At 42.7% G+C, this 27,231-nt stretch overlaps 1 protein-coding gene across 1 annotated transcript in view; it reads left to right on the top strand.

The window, feature by feature from the left end:
• The window catches only part of ADGRV1 (adhesion G protein-coupled receptor V1), a 450,458-nt gene that overhangs the window by 377,295 nt on the left and 45,932 nt on the right, over positions 1-27,231 (top strand). Inside the window, 1 exon segment of the mRNA XM_064176319.1 lies at positions 7,325-7,446. Within this exon segment, the coding sequence (XP_064032389.1) occupies positions 7,325-7,446 (122 nt within the window).

The raw sequence follows: 27,231 nt of genomic DNA on the forward strand, positions 1-27,231 counted from the left end.
TAGAGCCACAGGCTGTTTACCATTGGTAAAGGGGTAATAAGAGACAGGGAGAAAGGCTTAACTTAAGAAAGTTCCAGTTTATTATACCCAAGCATGGGTTTATATACTTTCTATCAGAAGGCTACATAACAGGATTACAAATCATGTTAGACTCTGATTGGTTACATACATTTACGTTAGGACTACATTAGGATTACACACTAATTGCTAGGATACATTAGCTACATATTTCTTGTCTTCTAACAAGGCACAATAACTCTTCTTTAGCAAAGCTATATTAGTCCTTCAGAGAATTTATCAACTTAACCCTAAGGAGGCAGTTATGGCATCTAAGTAAGAAAACAGGCACCAAATGGTACCAGGCTGTGAAGGCCATAAAACAATTAGTTTAGAGTGGAGGCTTCTTGTTTTACAAACCACATTTCTGTCAGAGGCACTTTGGTCCTACACTTTCACTCAGCTCAGTGGTCTGCCCTCAAGCCTATACCCAACAGGCCAGGGGAGACCTTTTCACTCTCTACAACTCCCTGAAAGCAGGTTGAGCAGGATGGGAGTTGGTTTCTTCTTCTTTATGACATGCGATGAGAGGAAATGGCCTCACGTTGCAGCAGGGGAGGTTTAGGTTGGAGATTAGGTGAAACAGCTTCACTGAAAGGGTTATCAGACACTGGCAAAGTTCTCTGGCAAGTTTTTGAATCCCCATCCCTAGAGGTGTTTCAGAAATGCAGAAATGTGATGCTGAGGGACATGGTTTAGCACCAGACTTGACAGAGAATGATTTGACCTGATGATCTTGAAGGTCTTTTCTAACTGAAATAATACTGTGATTCTAAGGTAAATTCTAAGATAAATTTGTGACAGATAAGTCTCCTGAAGATTACTAAATAGGAAAAAAAAAAACTCTGTCTGATTCAGGAAGATCCTGAGTTGTAAGTGGGAGAATTGCTTGGAGAAGTATGTCATCTGCCCAGGCTTTCTGGCCCTTGAGGCAAGGCCAGGTAAACTTTTCTTCATTGCCAGTGCACCTCCTTTTGGATTCCCACTGAGGTAATAGAATTTTTCCATAATTGTAATACTTCTCCAAATCCATTAATTTTTGTGATCTATTTTAAATCTCTCATGAAAATACTGCAGCCTGTCTTTCAGATTCTTACTAGCATCGTTTTTTACCAAGCTGAACTGTGGTAAATTTTCAAACTCTAGAAATCTACAACTAAAGCTGCTTAAGTTGCATTTACCCCTATCGAATCATCATTTCTGCCAATGTTTCTTAAACTTGTAGCTAGGAAAAATAGGAAATATTTCAGGGAGAGGCATGAACAGTCAGGATGGCAATATGTGCATGCATACATTTATATATATATATTTAAAGAGTGGGTGGATTGGCTGTTACTTAAATAAAGCCCTTCATCATTCCTAGTACTAAAAAAAAGAAGTATGGTAACAGTGTGGAAAAGATGAGGACCAGCAGGGTTTGAATATATATTACCCAACAGAGCTGCCTGGCATTGTCTCAGTTACATCACACTGATGCTGAGCTGATGCTGAGTTGACTGCTCTGTGGCAGTCTTTCATCTTGAGGTTTACTCAAGTGAAAGACTACTGCTTGCACTTGGATTTGGATTAAACCTCATGTCAGTGAGGATTCATCTGCCCAGAAACATCCTTTGAGTTTTTCTGGGAGGTGGTTGTTGGGTTTTATTCCATAGGAAGGAAACCACAGGTAATTAAAGTGTCTATTTTGGTTTGGTTTGAGTCATTAGTTGCATCCTTTTCCTTTATTCAGTGATGCTTTCACAAACTTAAAATAAGTTATTGCTGATTTTCTGACACATTTGATTATTGGGCTTTTGTTTGCTCAGAATACAAGGAATTGTCTGGACAACATGGGTGAACAAAGTTCAAACAGCTGAGACTTTCAGTGCTGTCTGAGTTTCAGCTCTTTATGAACCTTTTACAGCACTGATGATGGAGCAGTTGTTGCTGACAAAGGTAAAAGCAGAATCATGAACTGTACCAATATTCAACATCTGGCAAAAAGCAAATTATCTTCAGATTCCTTTTCATGCCGTAGTGCTGTTGTGGTTTAACCCCAGCCAGCAGCTCAGCCCTCTCCAGCCACTTGCTCACTGTCTCCTGCTTGGAAGAAGAAGAGAATCAGAAGGGTAAAAGTGAAAGAAATTGTGGGTTGATATAAAGACAGTTTGATAGGTAAAGCAAAAGTCAAGCAAAGCAAAACAAGAAATTCTTCCACTACTTCCCATTGCAGGCAGGTGTTCAACATCTCCAGGAAAGCCAGGCTCCTTCACATGTGGTGGTGACACGGGAAGACAAAAGTCTTCCCTTCCTTCTTCCTCCACCTTTTTTTCTGAATGTAACAGCATATGGTGTGGAATACCCCTTTGGTCAGTTGGAGTCACCTGTGACAGCTGTGTTCCCTCCCAGCTTCTTGTGCACTGTCAGCCTACTTGCTGGTGGGGTGATGAGAGAAGCAGAAAAGGCCCTGACTGTATGTCAGCACTGCTCATCTACAACTAAAACATTCCTGAATTACCAACTGTTTCCAGCACAAACTCGAACCTCAGTCCCATACTAGCTATGAAGAGAATTGACTCTGTCCCAAGACAAAACCAGCACCCATACATACATAAACTGATGTATTTGTATGAGGAGCATTCATTACATAAGCTTTTATCAGAGTTACTCAATTTACACTCCATTAAATATCTGCTTAAATTCAATTAGTTGGTTCTGGTTTTGCCTCTGGTAGTTTTAGTCTGATGAGATGAGACTGAATTTATCAAATCTCCTCACACACATTGGAAGATATTAAAGTTAGGTCATAGTACATCAAAGTATACAGTCTTCATATCCTTCAGTCTTCAGAATCCTACCGGGGTGGGGCTTGGAAGGAGTCATACAGTCTGAACCTCCTGTTAAAACCGGGTCACCCACAGCAGCTTGCCCAGGCAGGTTTGGAATCTCTCCACGGAAGGAGACTCCACAACCTCTCTGGCACCCTGCTCCAGGGCCTCAGCACCCTCACTCCAAAGAAGTTTCTCCTCTTGTTCAGATGGAACCTCTTGGGTTCTGGTTTATGCCTATTGCCTGTTGTCCTGTCACTGGCACTAATGGAAAGAGTCTGGCCTCACCCTCTTTCTCTCCACAGATCCTTTAGCTCTTGCTAAGCATTGATCAGACCCCCTCTCAGGCTTCTCTTGTCCAGGCTCTGCAGCCTACCAGCTCTCAGCCTTTCATCCTCACAGATGTGCTTCAGTCCTCTCTGTATCTTTGTAGCCACTGATGGACTCTCTCCAGTAGTTCCTTCTCTCTCTTGAGCTGGTGAGCACAGAACAAGACCCAGCACTCCTCATGTAGCCTCACCTTTTCTTTCATTTCTTCAGATTCATTTAAACAGCTGTTTCTGTGATCTATGGATTCAGTAATCTGGAGGTGCTGGGTTATGATTTATATTGTGTTATTTTTCCTTATGTGATGTTTATGCAATAAAAGTAGAAATGATGACATTAACTCCCAACATATTGTACTGCTTGCAGTTTGCTTTCTTCTCTCATCTGCTGTGTACCTGAGCCGAACTGCATTGCAAAGTAATAAGGAAGCCAAATATTCATCCAGTCTTTCAAATACAGTTCTCTTCACCTTGGTTTATGTACAAGCTTTATACAACTCTTTAAAATTGTGCTGATTAATGGTCATTAGTTGTCAAGCCTTTATATCAGTTGAATTTCCTAAGCAGATAACTTTTTATTCTGCAAATTTTTTGCATAATTTTACTATTTTTAAAAAAATACATAATTCAGTTAATATCTGTCCAGAAAGATTATTGAGCTGCTCTGTATGTAATTTTGTAGAATTACAGAATCATAGAATGGTTTGGGTTGGAAGGAACCTCCAGTGTCATCTTGTCCAACCTCACTGTATTGATCAGAGACATCCTACACCAGATCAGATTGCCCGGAGCCCTGTTAAGCCTCACTTTGAATATCTTCAGGAATGGGGCTTCAACTACCTCCCTGGGCCACCAGTTCCAGTGTTCCACCACCCTCATGGTGTATAATTTGTTCCTAACATCCAGTGTAAATCTGCTCTTCTCTAACTTGAAGCCATTGCGCTTTGTCCTGTCATTCCAGGCCTTTGTAAACAGTCTCTTTCCATCTCTTCTAGCACCCTTCATGTACTGGAAAGTTTGCTATTAGGTCTCTCTGTAGTCTTCTCTTCTCCTCTTCTCCAGGCTGAACAACCCCAGCTCCCTCAGCCTGTCCTTGTAGGAGAGGTCCTCCAGTCCCCTGCTCCATCAGGTCCATGTCCTTCCTATATTGAGGACTCCAGACTTGGACACAGTACTCCTGGTGAGGTCTCACCAGAGCAGAGTAAAGAGGCATAATCACCTCTCCCAGTCTTCTGGCCACTCTGTTTTTGATGCAGCCCAGGATTTCATTTGCCTTCTGGGCTGCAAATGCCTGTTGCTGGCTCACGTCAAATTACATTTACCAAAGTGAACATTTATTTTGATGTATGTTGCCCTAAATCATATTGTTCCAACTTTTGTTATTGTAACCTCGAAATTTTTGAGGTTGCTAGTTCTTTTTGTGGTGAAGATCACATGACATGCACCGAATAGGTATTTGTATTCATGAATGTATGCAATGGTAGGATAAACACTTCATGCTGTTCTACCTGTTGCTTTTGAGGGCTTTGCATTTTTAATTTATTATAAACCTCTTCTGATACTGGTCCTGTAGCTGTGAAAGAAAAGCTTATTTCAACATACCTCAGAGACACAAGGAATTTTTTCACATTGTCAAAGGGATTTTGTGATGGTCGCTTTGTGTGCAAGGCACCCTTGTGACTCTGCAGTGCAACATGAGAAATAGGTTGCATTTCCATTCTAGTAATCTACCGAAATTTGGTTCTTCCTAGCCAGAGAGCTTAGCCTTAATCTTCTTCTCCTGATGCTGCTGGGAAAGACATACAGGTCTTTCCTTACTTTCATGTTCTGGATCAGGTAGAGCCATAGAGCCATAGAGTCAACCAGGTTGGAAGAGACCTCCAAGATCATCCAGTCCAACCTAGCACCCAGCCCTAGCCAGTCAACTAAACTATGGCACTAAGTGCCTCATCCAGGCTTTTCTTGAACACCTCCAGGGACAGTGACTCCACCACCTCCCTGGGCAGCCCATTCCAAAGGCAAATCACTCTCTCTGGCAAGAACTTCCCCCTAACACTCAGCCTATACTTCCCCCAGCACAACTTGAGACTGTGTCCCCTTGTTCTTTTGGTGGTTGTCTAGGGAAAGAGGCCAACCCCCACCTGGCTACGACCTCCCTTCAGGTAGTTGTAGACAGGAAGAAAATTGTTCTAGGCAGGAAGAAAATTCTGATACAAAGTCTCAGACCTTTAACAGATTTTGACCGGACATCACCTTGCCATAAGAGAAGTGATTCAGGTGCTTAGTGTGCATCAGATGGCACTGGAGACAACTCAACTCTGCAGTCTGACCTCCAGTTTTCTCTTTATAAGGAATGGGTTTTCCACAGGTCCTATGTTGTATGTACTGGTCATGTACTAATGATTTCCCATGACCATGAAATGCCCACATCTGATACTATTCTAAGCCACCAGTGCCCATGGTGCTTTCTCAGGCCCTGATGGAAGTCCCATGGCACCCAAGACTCTCAGAACTTCATCCTACCACCTGCTGTGAGCAAGCTATCAGCTCAGAAGTGGCACTACTTAAAAGTGACCAAGTCGGAGAGGATTTATACCATGTCTTCAGACATCAGTGGAAGAACAAGATCACCTTAGTGATGATTACAGCTGAGATTCCAAATGCCTTTACTTGGGAAATCTGTTTTTCTTAACATTGTAACGATGTTTGTTAATTTTCATCAAACATTAAGTACAGTCTGTTTTTTTCCCTGTAGAAAAAGCAAGGCCTTGATAACTGCTCCTAAGAATTGAGTTTATTTTAATACTTTGGTTTTATTGCCTCTACTTCTAGATTACTATAGCATAATTTTTCACTTACAACACAGTAATTCATTGTAATTCACTAAGGAAATACCTCTGTTCAATGTTATGTCACACTATCACAGAGAAGAGCAAAACAGCTCAGGTTTGCATCTGGATTTTACTCTCTTTAATAGGAGAAGCCTTAGAAGTGTAGTGCCTGTTCACCTTGTGCTTCACTTCAAGTCACTCCTTTGCTTATACAAATATACACAGGAATTTCTGCCTGAGCAATAGGTATAATTCTGAAGCAACTACTGCCTGTCTTGATGGAAGGTAGCCTTGACTTCTCTGCCAACATTCAGAAGGCGCTCAGTGTATACTATTAAACAAAATACCTGAAGTACTCCCAAACTGCTGTTTCCAGAGCAATTCCTGTCAAAAGCACATACACACTCCTTGCTAATGCTGCATGGCTGATGCAGAGGTGGGCAATGCCTGGCCAAGCACCTCTGCCCCTGAAGTGTGCAGGCCTGGGCAAACATGGACTTTGAAGTCTGCTGTGATATGGTCATTATGGAGGAGCACAACACATACCTGGCCATCAGCAACAGGAGCAAGTAGGGGTGAAAGTCAACTTCTGCTTTGCTTTTTGCAAACTTCGTCTATGCAGACATCTTGCTGCCAGCACTCCTTACATCTTTTATGATGTAAATACAGTAGGGAATATGAAGTGTATGTGTAAGCTCTATGCGTGTGTGCTTAAGGATGGAATCTGCACATATTTTTGAAGGTGAATGAAGTTAATGAGTGCAAGGTTTGTCTTTGGGTGGCTCACTGGCTGAATGGAGGTTGTTGCTTAAAGCCTTACAGGGTTGGATGCCTTGCAGTGAGAGTAGCAGCAAAACAGACAAAAGTCTGCTCGTAACATTTCTGTGTAATTGTGTAAATTGCCAGAGATGTGGTGGGTTTTGTACTGATAATGCTTGTGTTCTTTTCTCTGTAATTCTTCAAAATCCATTTCCACGCAAAGTGTCCAGAGCTTGCTAAGAGCCAGCACATTTTCATACTCCTTGGATGCTCTTCCCACCCACAGAGCACCCATACCTGGTTTGCTGAGCTGTGCTGTGACACCCTGCCTTCCACATTCCACTTGCTCAATTGGCCATGACCTTCTGACTTCCTGTCCCTTGGTTGCAAATGCCTTGGGACCCCCAGCCAGATGGGGCAGGAGAAAAGAACAAACTCAAAGATTGGCTAGAGACAATGAAACTGGGTCCTGCATCAGTAAAGCCTGTAGAAGTGTTTTCTCCAGAACACACGAGCTGAAATGCTGTGTTTGTGTTTTTATCAGAGATCCCCTTGGTCTTGTACCTCTTTGCCCTGATTTCTGTGACCTGGCTCTGGGGAGGACTGCACATGGCTTACCGGCACCTCTGGATGTTGGTCATCTTCATCATCTTCAACAGCCTGCAGGTAAGAACTGGTGCATTTTCCTTTGATTATCTCAGAGGGGTCACGTGTGGTGACCACCTCTGGGGGTCACCTCCACCACACACAACATATTGGACACTTCTGCTTCACCAACTTAGCAGCATCCAAACAAGCACAGTGACACAGTGGAAGTGTTAATTACATGTTCTGTTTATTTCTCAAATTAACATATAGAGTGCATATTAAAACAAGGGATGCATTGTTTTGAAACAATATCAGTATAATTGCAGAGATTTAATTTCGTAGGTAATACACTGGGAAAGAAAATTGCTGGTTTCTATTTGTAATGTGTTACTGAGATAATTACAACAGTAAAACTGAACTATATGCAGCATTTACAAAAAAACACTGAGTATTTCAGTTTTCTGTTTCTTTTAACTCTAGTTTAAAAAAAAAACGAAAAAACAAACAAAAAAAGAGACATAAAAAATTAAAATTGCATGACACTAATATTGGATTATATTTTTCTTTCCACTGTGAGAGATGAGACTTGAGGCTTAGCTTTTCTCATGCAGCATGCATAGTGGTAAAGCAAAAATCCTTTAACTGGAAAAAAAAAAAACAGAACAAAAACCCAAATGTAGACTAGGTGTTGATAATTATTCATGAATAATTGAAACAGCCCTTTGTAAAATTCGACATCTGTGAGTGCTTCCCTGGACTCGGTGCAGCATCACTCTGCATTCAGAGTTGTGTGTAGGACAGAGATTAGTGTATCATAGAAGGGGAGAAACCTTTGATATCTGAAAGCAATGACATTAAGAATGGCTTAAAAAATATATATAAATACAATCTTACGATGTGCAAGTTCCTCTGCTATACAGATAGTTCCTCTGTTACAGATAGTGGAAGTATCTGTAACACCATCTATGGCCACTTGATAATCTTAAAAGGTGCTCCAAAGAAAACAATTCTGTGATACTATAATTTTCCAAAATTAAAAATCTCTGTAGTTCATAAAATAAAAATTAATTTAAAAGATACACATCCTTAACTTATATTTGAATTTAAAAGGTGGGAGCATGCTTGAGCATCAAGTGATTTAATACTTTCAAAATGTACATCTCAGACATAAATTCTTCTTTTTTAATTCAGAAAAGCAATTGCTTATTGTCTTTGTAATATCTTTCTGTCCATATTGTCATTAAATTATTCTGTATGTATTAGCTTACATTAGTTACGATGTTTTACTTGTCTGTAAAATGAGGTGAATAGATTTGCTTAGTGATTATCTAGAGCACAGATGTAAAACATTTGGGGTTTGTGATTTTGCAGTGTGTATCAGTGCACTGATGTGAAGAATAGATCTTTGGTGATGTTTGTGTAGGTGCAGCTATACATACATAAACTTTTATATATATATATATATATATGTATATAAATTACACATACACAGAAATTCTATATACATATATAGATTTTTATATTCATATATGGAAAGAATTACTGCCAGAATCAAGTTTGGGTTTATATTGCATAGAACTGCCTCAGATAAAAAATTTTGAAAAAAAAAAAAATTGAGATTTTACAGCAAAGGTAAAACAGGGCCAGAAGAACGAAGTGGGCATGGCTATTTGCTTTAAAAGAAACCTTCTTTATTGCCAGTTCATTATTTACAGAAAAGAGATATGAGTACTCTGAAACTTACCATTCTTGAACAGAATGTTGACCCCTCAGTGTAACTGCAGAAGACACTTTTCACCACGCTGCTTTATATAACTTCAAATTTCATTTTATCCAAGTAAAGTTCAAAGCCGTGAGAATACTGTTGTTTCAATTAATGCTGCTTCTTTCAAGACACCAATTCATTAAATAGACTCAAGAAGTCAAACAAGGTATTGAAAGACAGTTGTGGCCCACAGGAATAAGTGGGATTTATTGCACTAGTTGCGTAATAGCAGATGATATGGAAAACACAGAGATAAAACTCAACACAAGCCAGTAATGGTCTCCTGCAGCCCACAAGGCAGCTTTGTGCTGGACTGCATTGAAAGAAGTTTGACCAGAAGGATAGGGAAGGAATTCTACCCCTCTGCTTTGCTCTCATGAGGCCCCACCTGGAGTACTGCTTCCAGTTCTGGGGCCCACAGCACATAAAGGGACATGGAACTGCTGGACTAGGTCCAGAGGAAGACAATGAAGATGATCAGGGTGATGGAGTACCTTCTCTATGAGGACAGGTTGAGAAGGCTGGGGCTGTTCAACTTGGAGAAAAGAAAGCTCTGGGAACACCTTATAGCAGTGTTTCAGTACCTTTAGGGGACCTACAGAAAAGCCAGGAAGGGATTTTTACAAAGATTTGTAGTGATAGGATGAGAAGGAATGGATTGAAGCTTGAGGAGGGCATATTTAGACTGGAGATTAGGAAGAAATTCTTCATAGTAAGGGTGGTGAGACACTGGAACACGTTGCCCTGGGAGGTCATGCATGGAGGTGTTCAAAGCCTGGTTGCATGTGACCTTGAGTGACCTGGTGTTAATATGGGGTTTGGATCTGGGTTAGGAGTGAATTGTAATGAGGCCGATGTAAAAAATTATTAAATAGTTTATTAATTATACAAAGAAAACTTCCCCAAACTTATTTACAATTAACACAGACAGGTTTTATGATGCGGTTGGTAAAACTGCTTTGCAGAATGTATATATGTGGAGTCAAATGCTTTAGGAAAAGCCTTTGTAAATGTTTACAACCAGAGAGCCTGGCAGCACAGGCTGCTGCTGAAAGGTTAAGCACAAACCTTTACAAACTCGAGAGTTAGGGCACTCACTGGTCACAAGTCTAAATGTTTGTGCTCCAAAAGCATAAACAGGAAAATGCAGGTAGTGAAAGCCAGGTGGTGGACTTCAGGTGGTAATGATGTGATGGGGCTGTGCTGCTTGTTCAGTCCAGATTGAGCAGGCCCATGGACACGAGCGAGGTCTTCCGTGGCTCTCAGGAAGCCATCGGGTGTCAGCAGCCACCTGGGCAAAGCAGGGTCCAGGTTTGCAGGCTGGAGCAGTCTGACTGTGAGTTCTGTGTATAGCAAGGAGCTGGCCCTGGGGCTGGCACAGCAGGCTGGTGGGCAAGTCCCAGTGTCGAAACTCGCTGCTAGGTCGTTGCTGGGTCGTTACCTATATTCGGGCTCAATCAGGCAGGGTCAGGCTGCCAGTCGTAGGCAGGTCCCCACTTAAGTGCGATGCAAAGTGTGGTGGCAGACAGAGGCTTGTAAGGCAAACAGGTAGCGAGCAAAGCAAAAGCAGCATCAGCAAACAAGCAGTTTGCTAGGGTTTGAAGCATTTTGGCGAGTGCCTTTGCCCAATAGCAACAGGTAAAACCAGCCCTAGAGCCGGTCCTGAGTTATTTCTCCAACAAAGGAAGATGCACAGGCCTAGGATCCTGACCTGTGCTTGTCACAAAACAGAGCAAGCTGCAAAACAAGGCCAAATATGGGGTCTGTGATAGACTGAGAGGTGCCAAAGGTTCTGTCTGCTTTCCTGCTTCTTCCACCCGGGAAGAAGAAGCGGGAAGGGGGGGCCAAAATGGGAATTCAGGCAGGTGTTTAGGGCATGTGATGGATTTGTGTTCTAGGCATAATTTGAACCTTCTGCCACACCTGGTCTAGTGGAACATGTCCCTGCCCATAGTAGAGGGGTTTGAACTAGATGACCTTCGAAGTCCCTTCCAACCTAAACTATTCTATGAACCTATGAAAACCATACCTAGGTCATGTCTGCTGGTTGGAGACCTGCCACTGAATGACTCCAAGATCAGAATTTCATGCAGAACCAGCTAAGAGTGAGATGATACCAGGAATGCCGGGGAAAGTATAGGCTGGATGTTAGGAGGAGGTTCTTCACAGAGAGAGTGATTTTCCATTGGAATGGGCTGCCCAGGGAGGTGGTGGAGTCACTGTCCCTGAAGGTGTTCAAGAAAAGACTGTATGAGGCACTTAGTGCCGTGGTCTATTTGACTGGCTAGGGCTGGGTGCTAGGTTGGACTGAATGATCTTGGAGGTCTCTTCCAACCTGGTTGATTCTATGATTCTATGTGAAATTTTTCAGTTGTTCAAATTCAGTGCGTTTTATATAGTTCTGATGCTGTTCATGCACTCTAGAATATTTGGACATTAGGAAATAATTATCTTTTTTTCTTTTAATTACTGTTTTTACTGGCTAATCTTTGTTATCTGGTCTTCCATCGACATTGCCGGTCCGTTGACATTTTAAGTGCCAGTTATGACTTCTGTGGGTCATGCATAACTTTTGTCTGCTTCTGGTAGATTTTTTTGAGGTAATATAAATTTAGAACTATTTCTACCATAATTTCATGCAACTACAAGAATACATATTTCTGCATATATTGTTTTGGTACTTACGGACATTACACTCATCACTGAGTGTAATGAGAAGTACAGGTTCAGAAACTGTGTTTGAAATCCCTTAGAAGAACTAGAAAATGTAAAGTTAAGAAACCAAATACTGTCATCTTCACCTTCCACTGCTTGATTGCCTTATGTTTTTGTCATCATGGATGAAGCACTGACTTGTTAGTTTCAAGGTCATGGTGATGTCAGACCTCCTGTACTGCCATTCTGCCCACAGTCCTTCCTTTAACTCTCTACCAACACAAGCAACTGCTTCACCAGTAGACACTTTCTTTTTTGTACTAGGATCAATTAGTCTGACTTCTTACTCTAATAACAGATGATAATATCTGGACTATAACTACAGTTATCAACAGGCCTGCAAAAAACACTGTAGCATCTCTAATCAAATTACATTGATACTGATTTTCAACATCAAAGAAGAGTAATGTTTTTTGCCGTTCCTAGCCTTAGAGAATCTGTAAAACCTCAGATATAAAGTAGATGTTCCTTTATTCAAAGAAGATGAAAAAAAAAATCCAATTGTATTATCTTTTCATAGTTGATATGTCCCATGCACCATCCATGCACACATTCAATGTCAGATTGAACAGAGCTCTGAGCAACCTCTGCTCTAGGTGTTCACTGCCGGGAGTGTGGACTAGATGGCCTTTAAAGGTCCTGTCTATCCCAAGCCATTCCACAATTCTGTGATATTTCCAAGTAAAACTTGCAAGTCTGGAGCTCTAACTCAAACAGTGGTGGTTAAACACTTTTAGCTATGAATGGCTCAAGAATTTCACACTTCATGTTTTGAAAACTTTCTTTATCCTACGCTGGAGTTTCCAGACACAAGATGCAACAGAAATGTATCCACTACCTTTTATTACCACGTGTTGGAATTTACTTTTTCAAAGTATGTAATTTTAAAAGGGAAAGATAGATTGTTTTAGTGTTGGGTACCGTTGGAGCAGTAAACAAGTGGAGAAGGTCTTTCAGAGTAAGGTGGGTTTTCTATTTGTTTGTTTGTTTTACTAGGTGATTGTCTTCAGTGTTTTGTACATCTTACTGTAAAACAAGTTTGAAAAAACATTTCCTGGAACTCCCCCACGTTTTAAATAACCACCCCACATCTATTGTTCTCCTCTTTTAAAGTTGCCATTTATCTAATCAGGAAACAGAACAGCTGACGTGCGATTGCGGTGATCAGACGTACAGCCTGAAATAAAAAATGGGGAAGGAACAAGGTGAAGAGTCTGTAAATACTCTTGATCTGTACTTTTCATCAAATAGATATACTCTACTGGCTTATTTAGATAAAATGTCAAGCATGCGGATTGTGCAGAAGAAAATGGAGAGTTTGCTATAAGCTGGTACAGATTGATAAAGCTTTCCCAGACCTCATTGCCATGAAGGACTGGTCTCAAGTGGTACGCAGTCCCTACCCTACTGAAAGGTCCTTCTGGCCTTTGGGCTCTGCAGAACTACGTTCGTCCATGAAATGGATAGCTGTCTCTAGTGCCCTTTGGAGCTTTAATTTGATCCCAGCTGTTTAGGGGCAGGATAGGAACATGGCACTTTGCAGTGGATAACACATTTCCATAATGATTTTGAGAGGCATTATCTGTCTTTTAGTGTATACCGTTGGCTCCTCATTCCTATGCATTATGTCTTTACCAGCTCTCGAAATTGATGTTTGTTAAAATGAAGCAGGTTTTTTTTCTATTTATAGGTGGGCATTTATGTTTCCCCAATAGCAAGAAGAACGTGAAATAGTTTACAAGAAACAAAGGCCTTCTTCCCTGCAGCTCAGGAGCTATGGGTCATATAACAAAGAAGAACAAGACCCATTCAAATGTGCTGGGTCACCCAAGGGATTCAGCTCAGGAGACTGGAAGGACAGTGCATATTATCCACTTCAGTTGTTTAGTCTTATGACATGAATTTCCTAGGAAATGCTCTTGGTAGGAAAATCATCTGTTAAGGACAAAAAGCTTCCAAGGACTTCCTGCAGGAAACGGTTCCCGTCAGAGACAAGTTTATAGCGAAGCTATTCTAGTGCTTGGGGAGGAAAGCAACCTTTTCTCTGTAACTTCAGAAATAAACATGCAAAGTGCCTTATAGGAAGATAGTAGATTACTTACTAAATAGAAAATACATCCATAAAAGCATGAAAGGTAAAGGCTAAGAAGTATGTTTGAGATATCTGATGTTTCAAGTTCCTCATTGGTCTGCTTCTGATTATCCCACAGAAGTAGTATTAGCCTTTTTAAAATAAACTCCTTGTGCTCATGTCAGAGCCCCAGCTCCTCACCTTTTTACTTTCAAAGCTGAGAGGAGCATTTACTTCCTTTCTTTCCATATGATTGCTTTCATGGATTTATTCTAGTTGGAGCACTATAGCTTGTGATGTTCTTGTTCAACATTTTAATCAGTGATCTAGACGAAGGGTCAAAGCATGCCCTCAGCAAGTTTGCTGGTGATACTAAAGCGGGAAGAGTGACTGATACCACATCAAACTGGGCTGACATTTAGTGAGACCTGGGCAGGCAGGAGAGCTGTGCACAGGAAACCTCATGATATTCAACCACAGCAAGTGTAGAGTCCTGCACTTGGAGAGGAATAATTCCCTGAACCAGTGAGGGTGAGGGGTGACCTGCTGAAAAGTAGCTCCATAAACAAAAATCTGGAAATCTAGATAGGCAACAAATTCACCATGAGCCAGCAGTGCGCTGTCATGGCAAAGAAGGCCATGAGAGACCAAAGATGGTCTTCTGGGCTGCATTAAGAAGTGGTGTGGCCAGAAGGTTGAGGGAGAGCGTCCTGTCCTTTACTCTGACCTAGTGAGGTCACATCTGCAGTACTGAAAGAAAAGGTGGGACTGGATCTAGTTCTGTGTTCACCAGCTCAAGAGAGATAAGGAACTACTGGAGAGAGTCCATTAGAGGCTCCAAAGATGCAGAGGGAACTGATGCATCTCTGTGAGAAGGAGATGCTGAGAGCCTTGGAACTGCTGAGCCTGGACAAGAGCAGCCTGAGAGGGGATCTGATCAAAGCTCAGCAAGAGCTAAAAGGCCCGTCAGGGACAAGAGGACAGGGCCAGGCTTTTTTCAGTGATGTCCAATGACAGAACAAGGGGCAAAGGGCATGGACTGGAACCAGGAAGTTGTTTGCTCTGAGGGTACTGGAGCCCTAGAGCAGGGTGCCTAGAGAGGTTGTGGAGTCTCTCTGGAGAGATTCCAAACCTGCCTGGCCATTGTGACCATGGGCAACTTGCTGCGAGTGACCTTGCTTTAGCAGAGGGTTGGATTGATAATCTCCAGAGCCCCTTCTGGCTCCCACAATAGAGGATTTCGGTGATTCTCTGGTTACTCACAGGGTATTTCCTAGGTTCATGAGAGAACAAATAAGCTGCTGTCTTAAATGCTTCGTTCTAAAGGTTAGGATTTCACAAAGTGTTTTGCATGCAGTCTACTCATCTAAACAACCTCCATGTGTTTCCGGACAGTCTGGGGGTGTTGCTGGTTCATGTGGGTGACGTCACCAGTGGCATGTTTACTGTACAATGGATCTGAAGTTCAGGGCAATAGGTGGATCTCTTCCCATGGTTTGCAGAGTGGTCAGGACAAAGCTTCAGAGAGGTTCTCTTCCCTACAGCTGACTTCTTAGTATAATCTTGATTGTTCTTTTTCTGTATTTCCAGCAAAGTGTGCTGGACTGCTCAATCCTTTTGTATTTCAGCAACAAACATTAGGCAGTTGGATAATGTCTTAATGTATACTCTGATCTTGCGTGTGTGGATAAAGCTGAACACACTCCACAGGGAATTGTAGATGTAGTAATAATAATGACAATAATAATAATAATAATCAAAGATTTTCCTTTTAGATAATTTAAAGCTAACCTGTCTGCAGCATAGGTGCTTATAGCAAAGAAAAGCTTTTGCACTGGACGGGGAGGAAACAAATGGACCTTTTACATTATAAATGAATTTGTGTGAAGCTAAATGCCTTTTAAAAATATATATATTTCTAGAATGTTGTGTCTGCTGTCAGTGTTAGAGGGTGAATATTCAGTCAGTCCAGCAAATAATATAAATATTTGTGTAATTAATGACACCAGAGATGATTCTGATGAAGAAAACAGGGCTCACAGGTAGAAAAACAAAAATGGAAATGAGGTATCATGCCTGGGTGGAATTGTAGGTACACATGGTAGATATGTACATATCTGAGAAGAGGAGGAAAAAAGGCAAACTGTAAGATATTAGAATCATAGAATCAACCAGGTTGGAAGAGACCTCCAAGATCATTCAGTCCAACCTAGCACCCAGCCCTATCCATTCAACCAGACCATGGCACTAAGTGCCTCATCCAGTCCTTTCTTGAAGACCTCCAGGGACGGTGACTCCACCACCTCCCTGGGCAGATCATTCCAGTGGGAAATCACTCTCTCTGTGAAGAACTTCCTCCTAACATCCAGCCTATACTTTCCCCGGCACAACTTGAGACTGTGTCCCCTTTTTTTATTGCTGGTTGCCTGGGAGAAGAGGCCAACCCCCACCTGGCTACAACCTCCCTTCAGGTAGTGGTAGACAGCAATGAGATCACCCCTGAGCCTCCTCTTCTCCAGGCTAAACACCCCCAGCTCCCTCAGCCTCTCCTCATAGGGTTTGTGCTCCAGGCCTTTCACCAGCTTTGTCACCCTTCTCTGGACACATTCCAGTATCTCAACATCTCTCTTGAATTGAGGGGCCCAGAACTAGACACAGTACTCAAGGTGTGGCCTGACCAGTGCTGAGTACAGGGGAAGAATAACCTCCCTCTTCCTACTGGCCACACTGTTCCTGATGCAGGCAAGGATGCCATTGGCTCTCTTGGCCACCTGGGCACACTGCTGGCTCATCTTCAGCCTACTATCTATCAGTACCCCCAGGTCCCTTTCTTCCTGGCTGCTTTCCAGCCAATCAGTCCCCAGCCTGTGGTGCTGCTTGGGGTTGTTGTGGCCACAGTGTAGAACCCTGCACTTGGCCTTGTTAAATCTCATCCCTTTGGCCTCTGCCCACCCATTCAGCCTGTCCAGGTCCCTCTGCAGGGCTCTCCTACCTTCTGACAGATCAACACCTGCTCCTAGCTTGGTGTCATCTGCAAACTTACTGATGCTGGACTCAATGCCCTCGTCCAGGTCATCAATAAAGATATTGAACAGGACTGGGCCCAGCACTGATCCTTGGGGAACACCACTAGTGACAGCTGCCAACTGGATGTGGCACCATTCACCACCACTCTCTGGGCTCTGCCTTCCAGCCAGTTGTTGATCCAGCACAGAGTGAATTAGACATCTCGTGGCTGTTTTGCTGTCCTGTACCTTGTACTAAGTCCCATCACACCCTAGCCCCAGCAATAAATTAATTCATGGAAAGTAATTTTAAATAAAAATATTGCCTTTATGAAATAATTAAATTTTAGCCATCATTACCAAGACTCACCCCCTCCACACTTAGAGAAATCACCCAGACTAGACTCAGCAGATGAAAATTAAGGAATGAAGCTGTATTTACAGCTTAGTACAATATACAGGCATATATATACAAATATCACAGTATAACAGTATCACAGTATCATTAGGGTTGGAAGAGACCTCACAGATCATCAAGTCCAACCCTTTACCACAGAGCTCAAGGCTAGACCATGGCACCAAGTGCCACGTCCAACCTTGCCTTGAAGTGCCCCAGAGACGGCGACTTCACCACCTCCCCGGGCAGCCCATTCCAGTGTCCAATGACTCTCTCAGTGCAGAACTTTCTCCTCACCTCCAGCCTAAATCTCCCCTGGCGCAGCCTGAGGCTGTGTCCTCTCGTTCTGGTGCTGGCCACCTGAGAGAAGAGAGCAACCTCCCCCTGGCCACAACCACCCTTCAGGTAGTTGTAGACAGCAGTAAGGTCACCCCTGAGCCTCCTCTTCTCCAGGCTAAACAATCCCAGCTCCCTCAGCCTCTCCTCGTAGGGCTGTGCTCAAGGCCTCTCACCAGCCTCGTCGCCCTTCTCTGGACACACTCAAGCATCTCAATGTCCCTCCTAAACTGGGGGGCCCAGAACTGAACACAGTACTCAAGGTGAGGTCTAACCAGTGCAGAGTACAGGGGCAGAATGACCTCCCTGCTCCTGCTGACCACACCATTCCTGATGCAGGCCAGGAGGCCACTGGCTCTCTTGGCCACCTGGGCACACTGCTGGCTCGTGTTCAGGTGGGTATCAATCAGTACCCCCAGATCCCTCTCTGTCTGGCTGCTCTCCAGCCACTCCGACCCTAGCCTGTATCTCTGCATGGGGTTGTTGTGGCCAAAGTGCAGCACCCTGGACTTGGAGCTATTGAACCCCATCCCATTGGACTCTGCCCATCTGTCCAGGCGGTCAAGGTCCTGCTGCAGAGCACTTCTGCCTTGCAACTCAGTCACATCTGCCCCCAGCTTGGTGTCATCTGCAAACTTGCTGATGACTGACTCCATGCCCTCATCCAGGTCGTCTATGAAGATGTTAAAGAGGATGGGGCCCAGCACTGATCCCTGAGGAACACCACTAGTGACTGGCCGCCAGCTGGATGTGGCACCATTCACCACCACTCTCTGGGTCCGGCCCTCCAGCCAGTTCCTAACCCAGCACAGAGTGTTGCCATCCAAGCCATGGGCTGACAGCTTAGCCAGCAGTTTGCTGTGGGGGACAGTGTCAAAGGCCTTGCTGAAGTCCAGATAGACCACATCCACAGGCCTCCCCACATCCACCAAGCAGGTCACCTGATCATAGAAGGAGATGAGGTTGGATAGGCAGGATCTGCCCTTCCTAAACCCATGCTGGCTGGGCCTGAGCCCTTTGCCATCCCTTAGGTGCGCTCTTATCACCCCCAAGATAACCTGCTCCATCAGTTTCCCTGGCACTGAGGTCAGGCTGACAGGTCTATAGTTCCCAGGTTCCTCCATCCGACCCTTCTTGTGGATGGGGACCACGTTGGCCATTTTCCAGTCTCCTGGGACCTCTCCGGTGAGCCAGGACTGCTGGAAAATGATGTTTTATACAAATTTGTTTTATACAAATTAAAAGTAACACGGAAACACAAAACCCCTTCCAGAAACACTCAGAGTCCGCAGGAGGGCTCCCAACCCAAATCCCCTTCCCCCTCCCTCTTTTCCTCCCTTCAGAAATAACCAGATCAACACACATATATTTCACGTGATAAATCTGGAGATCTGAGGTGAGATGTCATAAAAGAGAGGACAAGGAGGTTAGGGGAAAGAGTCGTTAGGTGGATTAGAGAGTTAAAGGCAGAGTCAGCCAGAGACCAAACCACCAGAAAGAAGGCACAGTCCAAAGTGAGAGCTGAGCAGTGTGTGTGTGTAAAGTGCCTGTCTTACCTGTATTTTGACTTGGTGTGTTTCTCAGCAGAAGAATGAGTGGTGATACAGGGCACATGTTGGTTTTCTTCTTTCTTTTTCACAGCTAAAGATTTAATTTCTCTCAGTAAAAATTAACCTCGGACCAGCACAGTGACTTGTTTATTCAGTGCTTCAGGACACTGTGGTATTCAGTTTTTATGTCCCTTTATATGTATTATTTCCTTCATAAAGATAAATTATCTGTGTTTCTAGTTACATCCCCAAACATAAACTGTTACCTGAATACTGTGATGACTTATGAAACAATGGTAAAATATTTCATTCACCTATTAAATTCCTTACATAATAGACCCAGAATCAGTCTGCATCTGAAAAGGAAGCAAAGAAAATTGGGCACTGATAAACTAAGGAAGCCTTGTAAGGTTGGAACTAAATGTATAGGAGAAATCAATGTCAGAGAAGATTAGCTTCTGGTACCACGTATAATAAAACTGAAAAAAATACAGAGTGAAAGGATTTACTGCTTTGGCTTTGACTTACTGCATTTTCAACCAATGGTTAGTCAAGAATATGTAGGCTGTATTTCAATCAGTTGCCCCCTTAAAATAGGAAAAAAAAAAAACCATTGTGGTGCATTTTTTTTTTAAATAAACATAGTCTGTCTCCAGAGAAGACTCAGCAACCTCTCTGGCAGCCTGCTTCAGAGTTCCAGCAACCTCACAGCAAAGGAGTTTCTCCTCCTGTTCGGATGGAACCTGCTGTGTTCCATTTTGTGCCTGTTTCCCCTTCTCATGCCACTGGTCACTGCTGAAAAGAGCCTGCCCATCCTCTTGCCCTCCAACTGTTAGATCCTCTCATTCTTCTCTTCTCCAGGCTAAACAGCTCCAGGTCTCTCAGTGATGCTCTGGTCCCCTTAGCATCTTTTGGACTTTCCAGTAGTTTCTTATCTCTCTTGAATGTGGAGAGCCCAGAATTAGACACAGTACTCCAGATGTCACCTCACTAGGTCACAATGGAAGGGGAGGAGAACCTCCCTCCACCTGCTAGCCACATTCTTCTTAATGCACCAGGATCAAGTATGTTATTTTCTTCTTTTACCTGTCAGTAAGAGCTGAGTGTTCTTCCTGTGGAGAATTAAGCAGTAACCATCTTGCTCTGATCTCTGTAGCACATCACCCACCCTTTAATTTTAGGCTGCTGCCAACCACTTTGAAAGATTGGCAGCAGTGTAAGGAGCTGGGTTTACTTATGTGAGAACACCAATGGAAAATGTAACAGCAATAAGCAAATATTTGAAATGTGCTTAGTGAGGCCCCATTTGGAACACTGCATCCAGTTCTGGGCTCCCCAGTTGTTCAGAGATCTACTTGAGAGAGTCCAGCAGAGGGCTAAGGATGAGGAAGGGACTGGAGCACTGTCTGATGAGGGAAGGCTGAGACATCTGGGTCTGTTTGATCTGGAGAGGAGAAGACTGAGAAGGGATCTAGCAAATGTTCATAAATATCTGGAGGGGTGGGAGTCAGGAAGGAAGGAAGGGATAAGGGCAGTCTCTGCTCACTTGTGCCCTGTGATAGGACAAGGGGCAGTGGATGTAAACTACTGCACAGGAAGTTCCACCTCCACCTGAGGAAGAACTTCTTTACCGTAAGGGTCATAGAGCACTGGAACAGGCTCCCCAGAGAGGTTGTGCAGTCTTCTCTGGAGACTTTCAAGACCTGTCTGAATACATCCCTGTGTGACCTGCACTAGAGTGGGTAGTCCTGCTCTGGCAAGGTGGATGGACTTGAAGATCTCCAGAAGTCCCTTCCAACCCCTAACATTCTGTGATCCTGTGATAAAAAGGTTGATGATGATTATGATGATGGTGTAATTTTCTTCCTCTCTACTCTCTTGCTTGTGCCAGGTAATAACAGCAAAGGCACATGGCCATGAAACTATGGTGTAGGAGGTTCAGATTGAGTACTAGGAAAAACAATTCACTAGAAGGAAACAAGGAGCTGAAACTGTTGCCCAGAGAGCTTTGGGACTTCCAGTGTGGTAGGGTTTTGAAGTTCAACTAGGCATAGCTATACTGACCTGATTAGTGGACTGCCCCTCTGAGTGGACTGGGTGGTCACCTAGTCAGTTTTCCTGTCACTCTACTATTTGATGTGTGGGAAGTTCTGTTCTCAACCCACCAATTGCCATAGATAGATGGATAGAGAGACAAACGGGTAGACAACAACACCCACATGGCACTGGGGTTCTGGTTTTTAAGGAAAGCATCAGATACTGCAGAGCTAATGATAAGAAGAATTATGTGGATATTAGGGATCCTTAGGAATGTCTTTGGAGCACTGGATGCAGTTTCTCATGTTTCATCTCTACGTAATGGTCTCTGTCCCTTCATGCTTAGCATCATAACATTATGAAAGCTGACCTGAATATTTCTGTGAAATAAGTGCATCTGAAGTTTTAATTGCCTCTAGGAAAATAACTGTTCCCCTTTCCTCCACCCACACATTTCCTGCACGAGAACTCTCTATAATACACAAGCCTGATGTTTCACCAGCATGAAAAGGATATTTTCTTCACCATAAATGCAGATAAGACCTTCTTGGGGGGCTCTCAAAACTTACTTTGTTATCTTATTTTGCATACAAATTCAGTGGCCTCCAAGCAACTACTGCAGAAAGAGTGAATGGCATTACTGCTTTTCACTCTCAGAGTTTCATTATTAGTCAGCATTGTAATTTTATGTAATTTTAGCATAAACCATGATAAGCTAAGATTTCATTCTGAAGTAACACTCCACAGGAATTCAGTAAAAAAACCTATCAGCTTTTTTTTTCCTGAAGTGCTGTGTGGAACATAAAGTCCCTCTTTATATTCTACTTTATGCTTCACATTTTAGGTAGGTGTCACTGTTGGAAATTATTCCAGGGTTTGGGATGTCACCCAGCTGATGAGTCTTGAAGGAATGTGAGTCAAAGGACCAGTACCCAGCCTTAATTTATAGGGTGACTCTTTGAATTGATAGAAGAAGAATTCAGAGAAGGGGTATGAAAAACATGTACAGGACTGGGAGAAAGAAATCCAGTCTTTTAAACATACAATCCTTAGAGACTAATGGATGAAAATCTTGCAGATGGCACTGTCAGTGAATTCTTTTTAGAAGTGTTTTCTTCCACAGAAGCATTGTGGGCTCCATCAGATCACATTAGGACTAAAGATGAGGCAGCTTGACAAAAGAAAACTATGACTTAGTGAAACAGTGACTCAATATGAAAACACAATTTGTTTTTTAATCAAAAGAATTCTTAATATAAAGTTAGGAGATATCTGGACAGCAACAAAACCTTTTATGCCACAGCATGAGTTCAGTTATACCTTATATACTCAATATGTTTTGATTTTGTCAGCCAGAAGCCTATTAGCTTGATATCAATTTTACAATTAAAATCAGATACTTTAAGACAAAATTTAGCTCAGAGGTAGTGAATTTAGGCATACTAGTTCAAACTATTATCTGCTAATCCAGACAAGGAAATGCAGCAAATCTTTTCACTCTTAGGAAGGTATTTCATACAGTGGCACCATGAAATCAAAGGAGCAAAAGAAAGGGAAACATACCATAAAAATTAAAATGTGAACAATACAAATAAGTGATATTGCATCTCAGTACAATTCTTCACTTGTGTTTTCATTGTAAACCTGGCAGAAAAAAAAAAAAAAAGCTAATGCAGCTTTTTGATTACATAGCTTTAAAGGTTATTTGTGCTTCAGAGAACTAATGTGTCCTACACAGTGAAGTGTAGCCCAGGCCAACCTCATGAAATTCAGCAAGGCCAAGTGTAAGTTCCAGCACCTGGACACAATCCCAAGCACAAATACAGGCTGGGTGGCAAATGGCTGAGAGTAGCCCTGAGGAAAAAGGACCTGGGTGTCTGGGTTGATGAAAAGCTCAACATCAGCTGGCAGTGTGCACCTGCAGCCCAGACAGCAACTGTGTCCTGGGCTGCATCAAGAGAAGCATGGCCAGCAGGGCAAGGGAGGGGATTCTCCCCCTTTACTCTGCTCTCATCAGACTTCACCTGTGTGCATTCTGGAGCTACAGCACAAGAAGGACATTGAACTGTGAAGGACATTGTCTCTGAGCTGTTAGAGCGAGTCCAGAGAAGGGCCTCAAAGATGATCACAGGGCTGGAGCACCTCTGATATGAGGACAGGCTACAAGAATTGGAGCTCATCAGCCTGGCTTTGAGGAGCCCTTGTAGTGGCCTTCCAGTATGTGAAGGTTGCCTACGGGAAGGCTGGGGAGGGACTATTTACAAGGTCTTGTAATGACAAGATGAGGGGTAATGGGATTAAACTGGCAGAGGGGAAATTTAAACTAGACATTTAGAGGAAGTTCTTTACAGTGAGGGTAGTGAAACACTGGCACAGGTTGCCCGGGGAGGTTGTGGCTGCTTTCTTCCTGGAGGTGTTCAAGGCCAGGCTGGATGAAACCTTGAGTGACCTGTTCTAGTGGGAGGTGTCCCTGCCTATGGTGCAGGGTTGGAACTGGATGATCTTTGAGGTCCTTTCCAACCTAAACCTTTCTATGATTCTAATTGGATGCTGTGTAGTCTATGGAATGGCTTAAGAAGAATTGTGTGAGATCGGAGAACACAAAGTGCAGAATTGTGCACTAATAGTGAAGGAAGTTCTGCTTTAAGACAATAAGTTATATTAACAGGCTGGAAGTTGTAACATTTATCCTAAAGAAGTAGAATCATAGAATCATAGAATCATAGAATTAACCAGGTTGGAAGAGACCTCAAAGATCATCCGGTCCAACCTATCCCCCAGCCCTATCCAGTCAACCAGACCATGGCACTAAGTGCCTCATCCAATCTCCCCTTGAACACCTCCAGGGACAGTGACTCCACCTCCCTGGGCAGCCCATTCCAATGGCAAATCACTCTCTCTGGGAAGAACTTCCTCCTAACATCCAGCCTATACTTTCCCTGGCACAACTTGAGACTGTGTCCCCTTGTTCTATTGCTGGTTGTCTGGGCGAAGAGGCCACCCCCCACCTGGCTACAACCTCCCTTCAGGTAGTTTTAGACAGCAATGAGGTCACCCCTGAGCCTCCTCTTCTCCAGGCTAAACAACTCCAGCTCCCTCAGTCTCTCCTCATAGGGTTTGTGTTCCAGACCCCTCACCAGCTTTGTTGTCCTTCAAGCTTGAAAGAAGCAAATATGATGCTAATTTTGTACCTGACAGCAATATGAATGCCATTATAGAAGTTACTGGTGACACAGTATTTAATACAGTGTGGACATTTCTGAGACCAAGAGATGAATTCTATATGTGGTAGACGTATAAAGAAAGTATTAGTGGTGAACAGGGATTTGAAAATCTTACTTCAGAAGCTTGGGAGTATTTCACATGTCAGCAATCATCTATTGCGTATATGTGCACTGGCCTCAGTCCAGCAGCTGTGTAATCACACCAGCATCGTGCTGCACACAAAATAATGTATCCTGTCTCTCAGCAGGCATTTTTCAGAGACTTTAGTCCATTTAGAGAGTTGGCTCTAACTCAGAACAGCTTTTCAAGTGCCAACACCTTGGTTCTGCTCAGAAAGCAAAGTGATGTGAGGACACAAAGTGGGCACTGAGCACCACTTTCAAAGTGAAATTCCCTTTGACTATATCTACGAGCACAGTGCTCTGCCAGCTGTGATTTGTATAGGCAAGCAGTTAAACGTCCACCCTTGTCAAAAACACAGAGTGTGGCTGTGATCTCATACCACTACATTCTTTGAGATTTTCAGTGTTTCCTTCCATTATCAAAAGAACCATGAATGTAAGGAGTGTGCTAACTGTGCTGTTGTGCATTCATTCCACAGTCAGTCTGTTTGAAAGTACTTAAGTGTAATGTTGCCAATGTTTTCTTTTCATACTGAATTCTTGTGATGGAGAAGGGTTGGGTTTTTGTTTTTTTGGGGCTTTTTTTTTTTTGTTCTCCAAAGGGGAACATGTCGACAGTTAAATGTGAGATCTGAATATAACCACTTAGTAGCAACTCTCTCAGGAAGCTTTCTAGTGCATGTGAGGACTGCAAATCATTTGTGTCTGGAAAGAGTTGAGCAACTGTGAAGCTGGAGCTAACCACAGTTGGACAAAAATTGCTAAATGATGTTGTCTTTATTTTGAGCAAAATGTCAAGTGTTGCTCTTTTGCCTCTGCCTTGACAAAGGTCAATTGGATTTTAAAAAGCACCAAATCAACTTGTACTGTCAGCTGATCATTTGTTTAAATCTTCGGGTGTGTTGTTTTGCTGCTACAACAGAGTCATGAAGAGTTTTGGTAACTAAGTTGTTTTAGATCCTGACTGCAAAACTGGAAACCACGCTGATGTTTACTCTCATTGTGCTTTTTATGTCTTCATGAAGGAGGTTGGGTGGAAGGCTTAGTTTCAGGAGGAGTATCATTTTGCCTCTGTCTGTTCGAGTATGTGTGAAAATAAATCATCTACTGCAGGCTTCCTAATGTCGTGATTGTGCTTTAGAAAACATGCAACAGGGAAGGAAGTAGGCTAAAAATTGAAGCACTTATCCTAAAATATGCTCAGATGCTTGGCATATCCTGTCGATGATTTTAAAGCTCAGTATTTCTTATGCTCCACCACCTCTAGTACCAATGTTTTAAAAGAGAGAATTGTCATTTGTATGGGCAGAATGGTTTGTTTCTGAGTGAGTGTGGAGCCAGCAGCTCTTACAGGACCCTTTTCCTCAATCCTGACTGCTGAAAGACAACAAGAAAACAGTGATTCTCACTATGTTTTCCTGGAGAGCACTGTCACTTTCACTCTATCTTTTGTGTCACTGCATATTATTAGCTGGGCAGGCCAACCACTGTGACAAAAGTTTTTAGTTCTTGAAAGAAGTGTTTATAGATCAATATTCAGTTCCATCATATAATTTTCATCAGTGAAAAAAAAATGGGTTAATCAGACTTCTAGGCACCTAAATTAATTTGGGTTCAAAAGGTGGTTTGCTGCTTTTTTTTTTTTTTTGTGGTGGTTAAAGTGAGAAGTGTGATTCTGGAGGATTCTTCAGCAGACACAGGTGAGGTTCCTGCTTTCTTACTACTTCTGATTAGTACTGCATTCCAATATTTAGGCTCTTTGTACTGTAATGTCTTATTGAATAGAATTGGCATTGTTGTGTGAAAAGCAAACAAGACAAACAAACAAAAAACTCAAACCCAACACCCCACAAACAAAACCCGTCAACGTAAAAAAGTGAAAATCATGAATAGTGATCTTAGAAACCAGCTACTTTCAGGCTGCTTTGTAATGATAGAGTGCTTTGTCCTTTCTTTATCACAGTGGGCTTTTTGCTGATGAGCATTTGCTGGAGTCTTGAGAAACAGACTCAGATTAGGACAGCCTTGCTTTAACTGGGAACCTATCTACTTGTTCCTCAGTAAATGCTATTATTGAGATGGAGAAACTGTGATTACATGTCAGATGTAGTGCTCTAAAGTTCATGAATGGGTCAGGATTTCATTGTGCTCAATACTGTGCAAATAGAGAACAAAATTATGTCCATACCCTAAAGTGTTTATAAATTCTGGTCTGAGTTAGGTAATGGACATAAAGGACTCACAGCACAAGCAGACAGGCCAACATGACAGGCAGGCAACAACCTTTTGCAGCCAGACACGTTAAGAGGAGATCAAGAAGAAGGTGAGCAGGTTGGATATTTAACTATTTGTCCATAAAAGTTGTAACTGACAGTGCACTGCCCCATTTGAAGTGCTATGTGGTGGAAGGGTTAGAGGCAATGACAGTAAGTTGAAATAAATTTCAAGTACACTGAGCTGAGTCAAGGAGGAATACAGGACTGTTTCTGTGCTCTAAAAACACACTAAGAAATGTTTGCAACAAGCAGTGAAGGTTCTCCTCTACTTCAGCTGGCAGGAATTTAGTCCTTTTTTCTGATTCTGATTCCACAGGAACACAGGATGGTGAGGCTTAGAAGGGACCTCTGGAGATTGTAGAAT

Source organism: Pogoniulus pusillus, chromosome Z, assembly GCF_015220805.1.
Source record: "Pogoniulus pusillus isolate bPogPus1 chromosome Z, bPogPus1.pri, whole genome shotgun sequence".
Classification (NCBI taxonomy): domain Eukaryota; kingdom Metazoa; phylum Chordata; class Aves; order Piciformes; family Lybiidae; genus Pogoniulus; species Pogoniulus pusillus.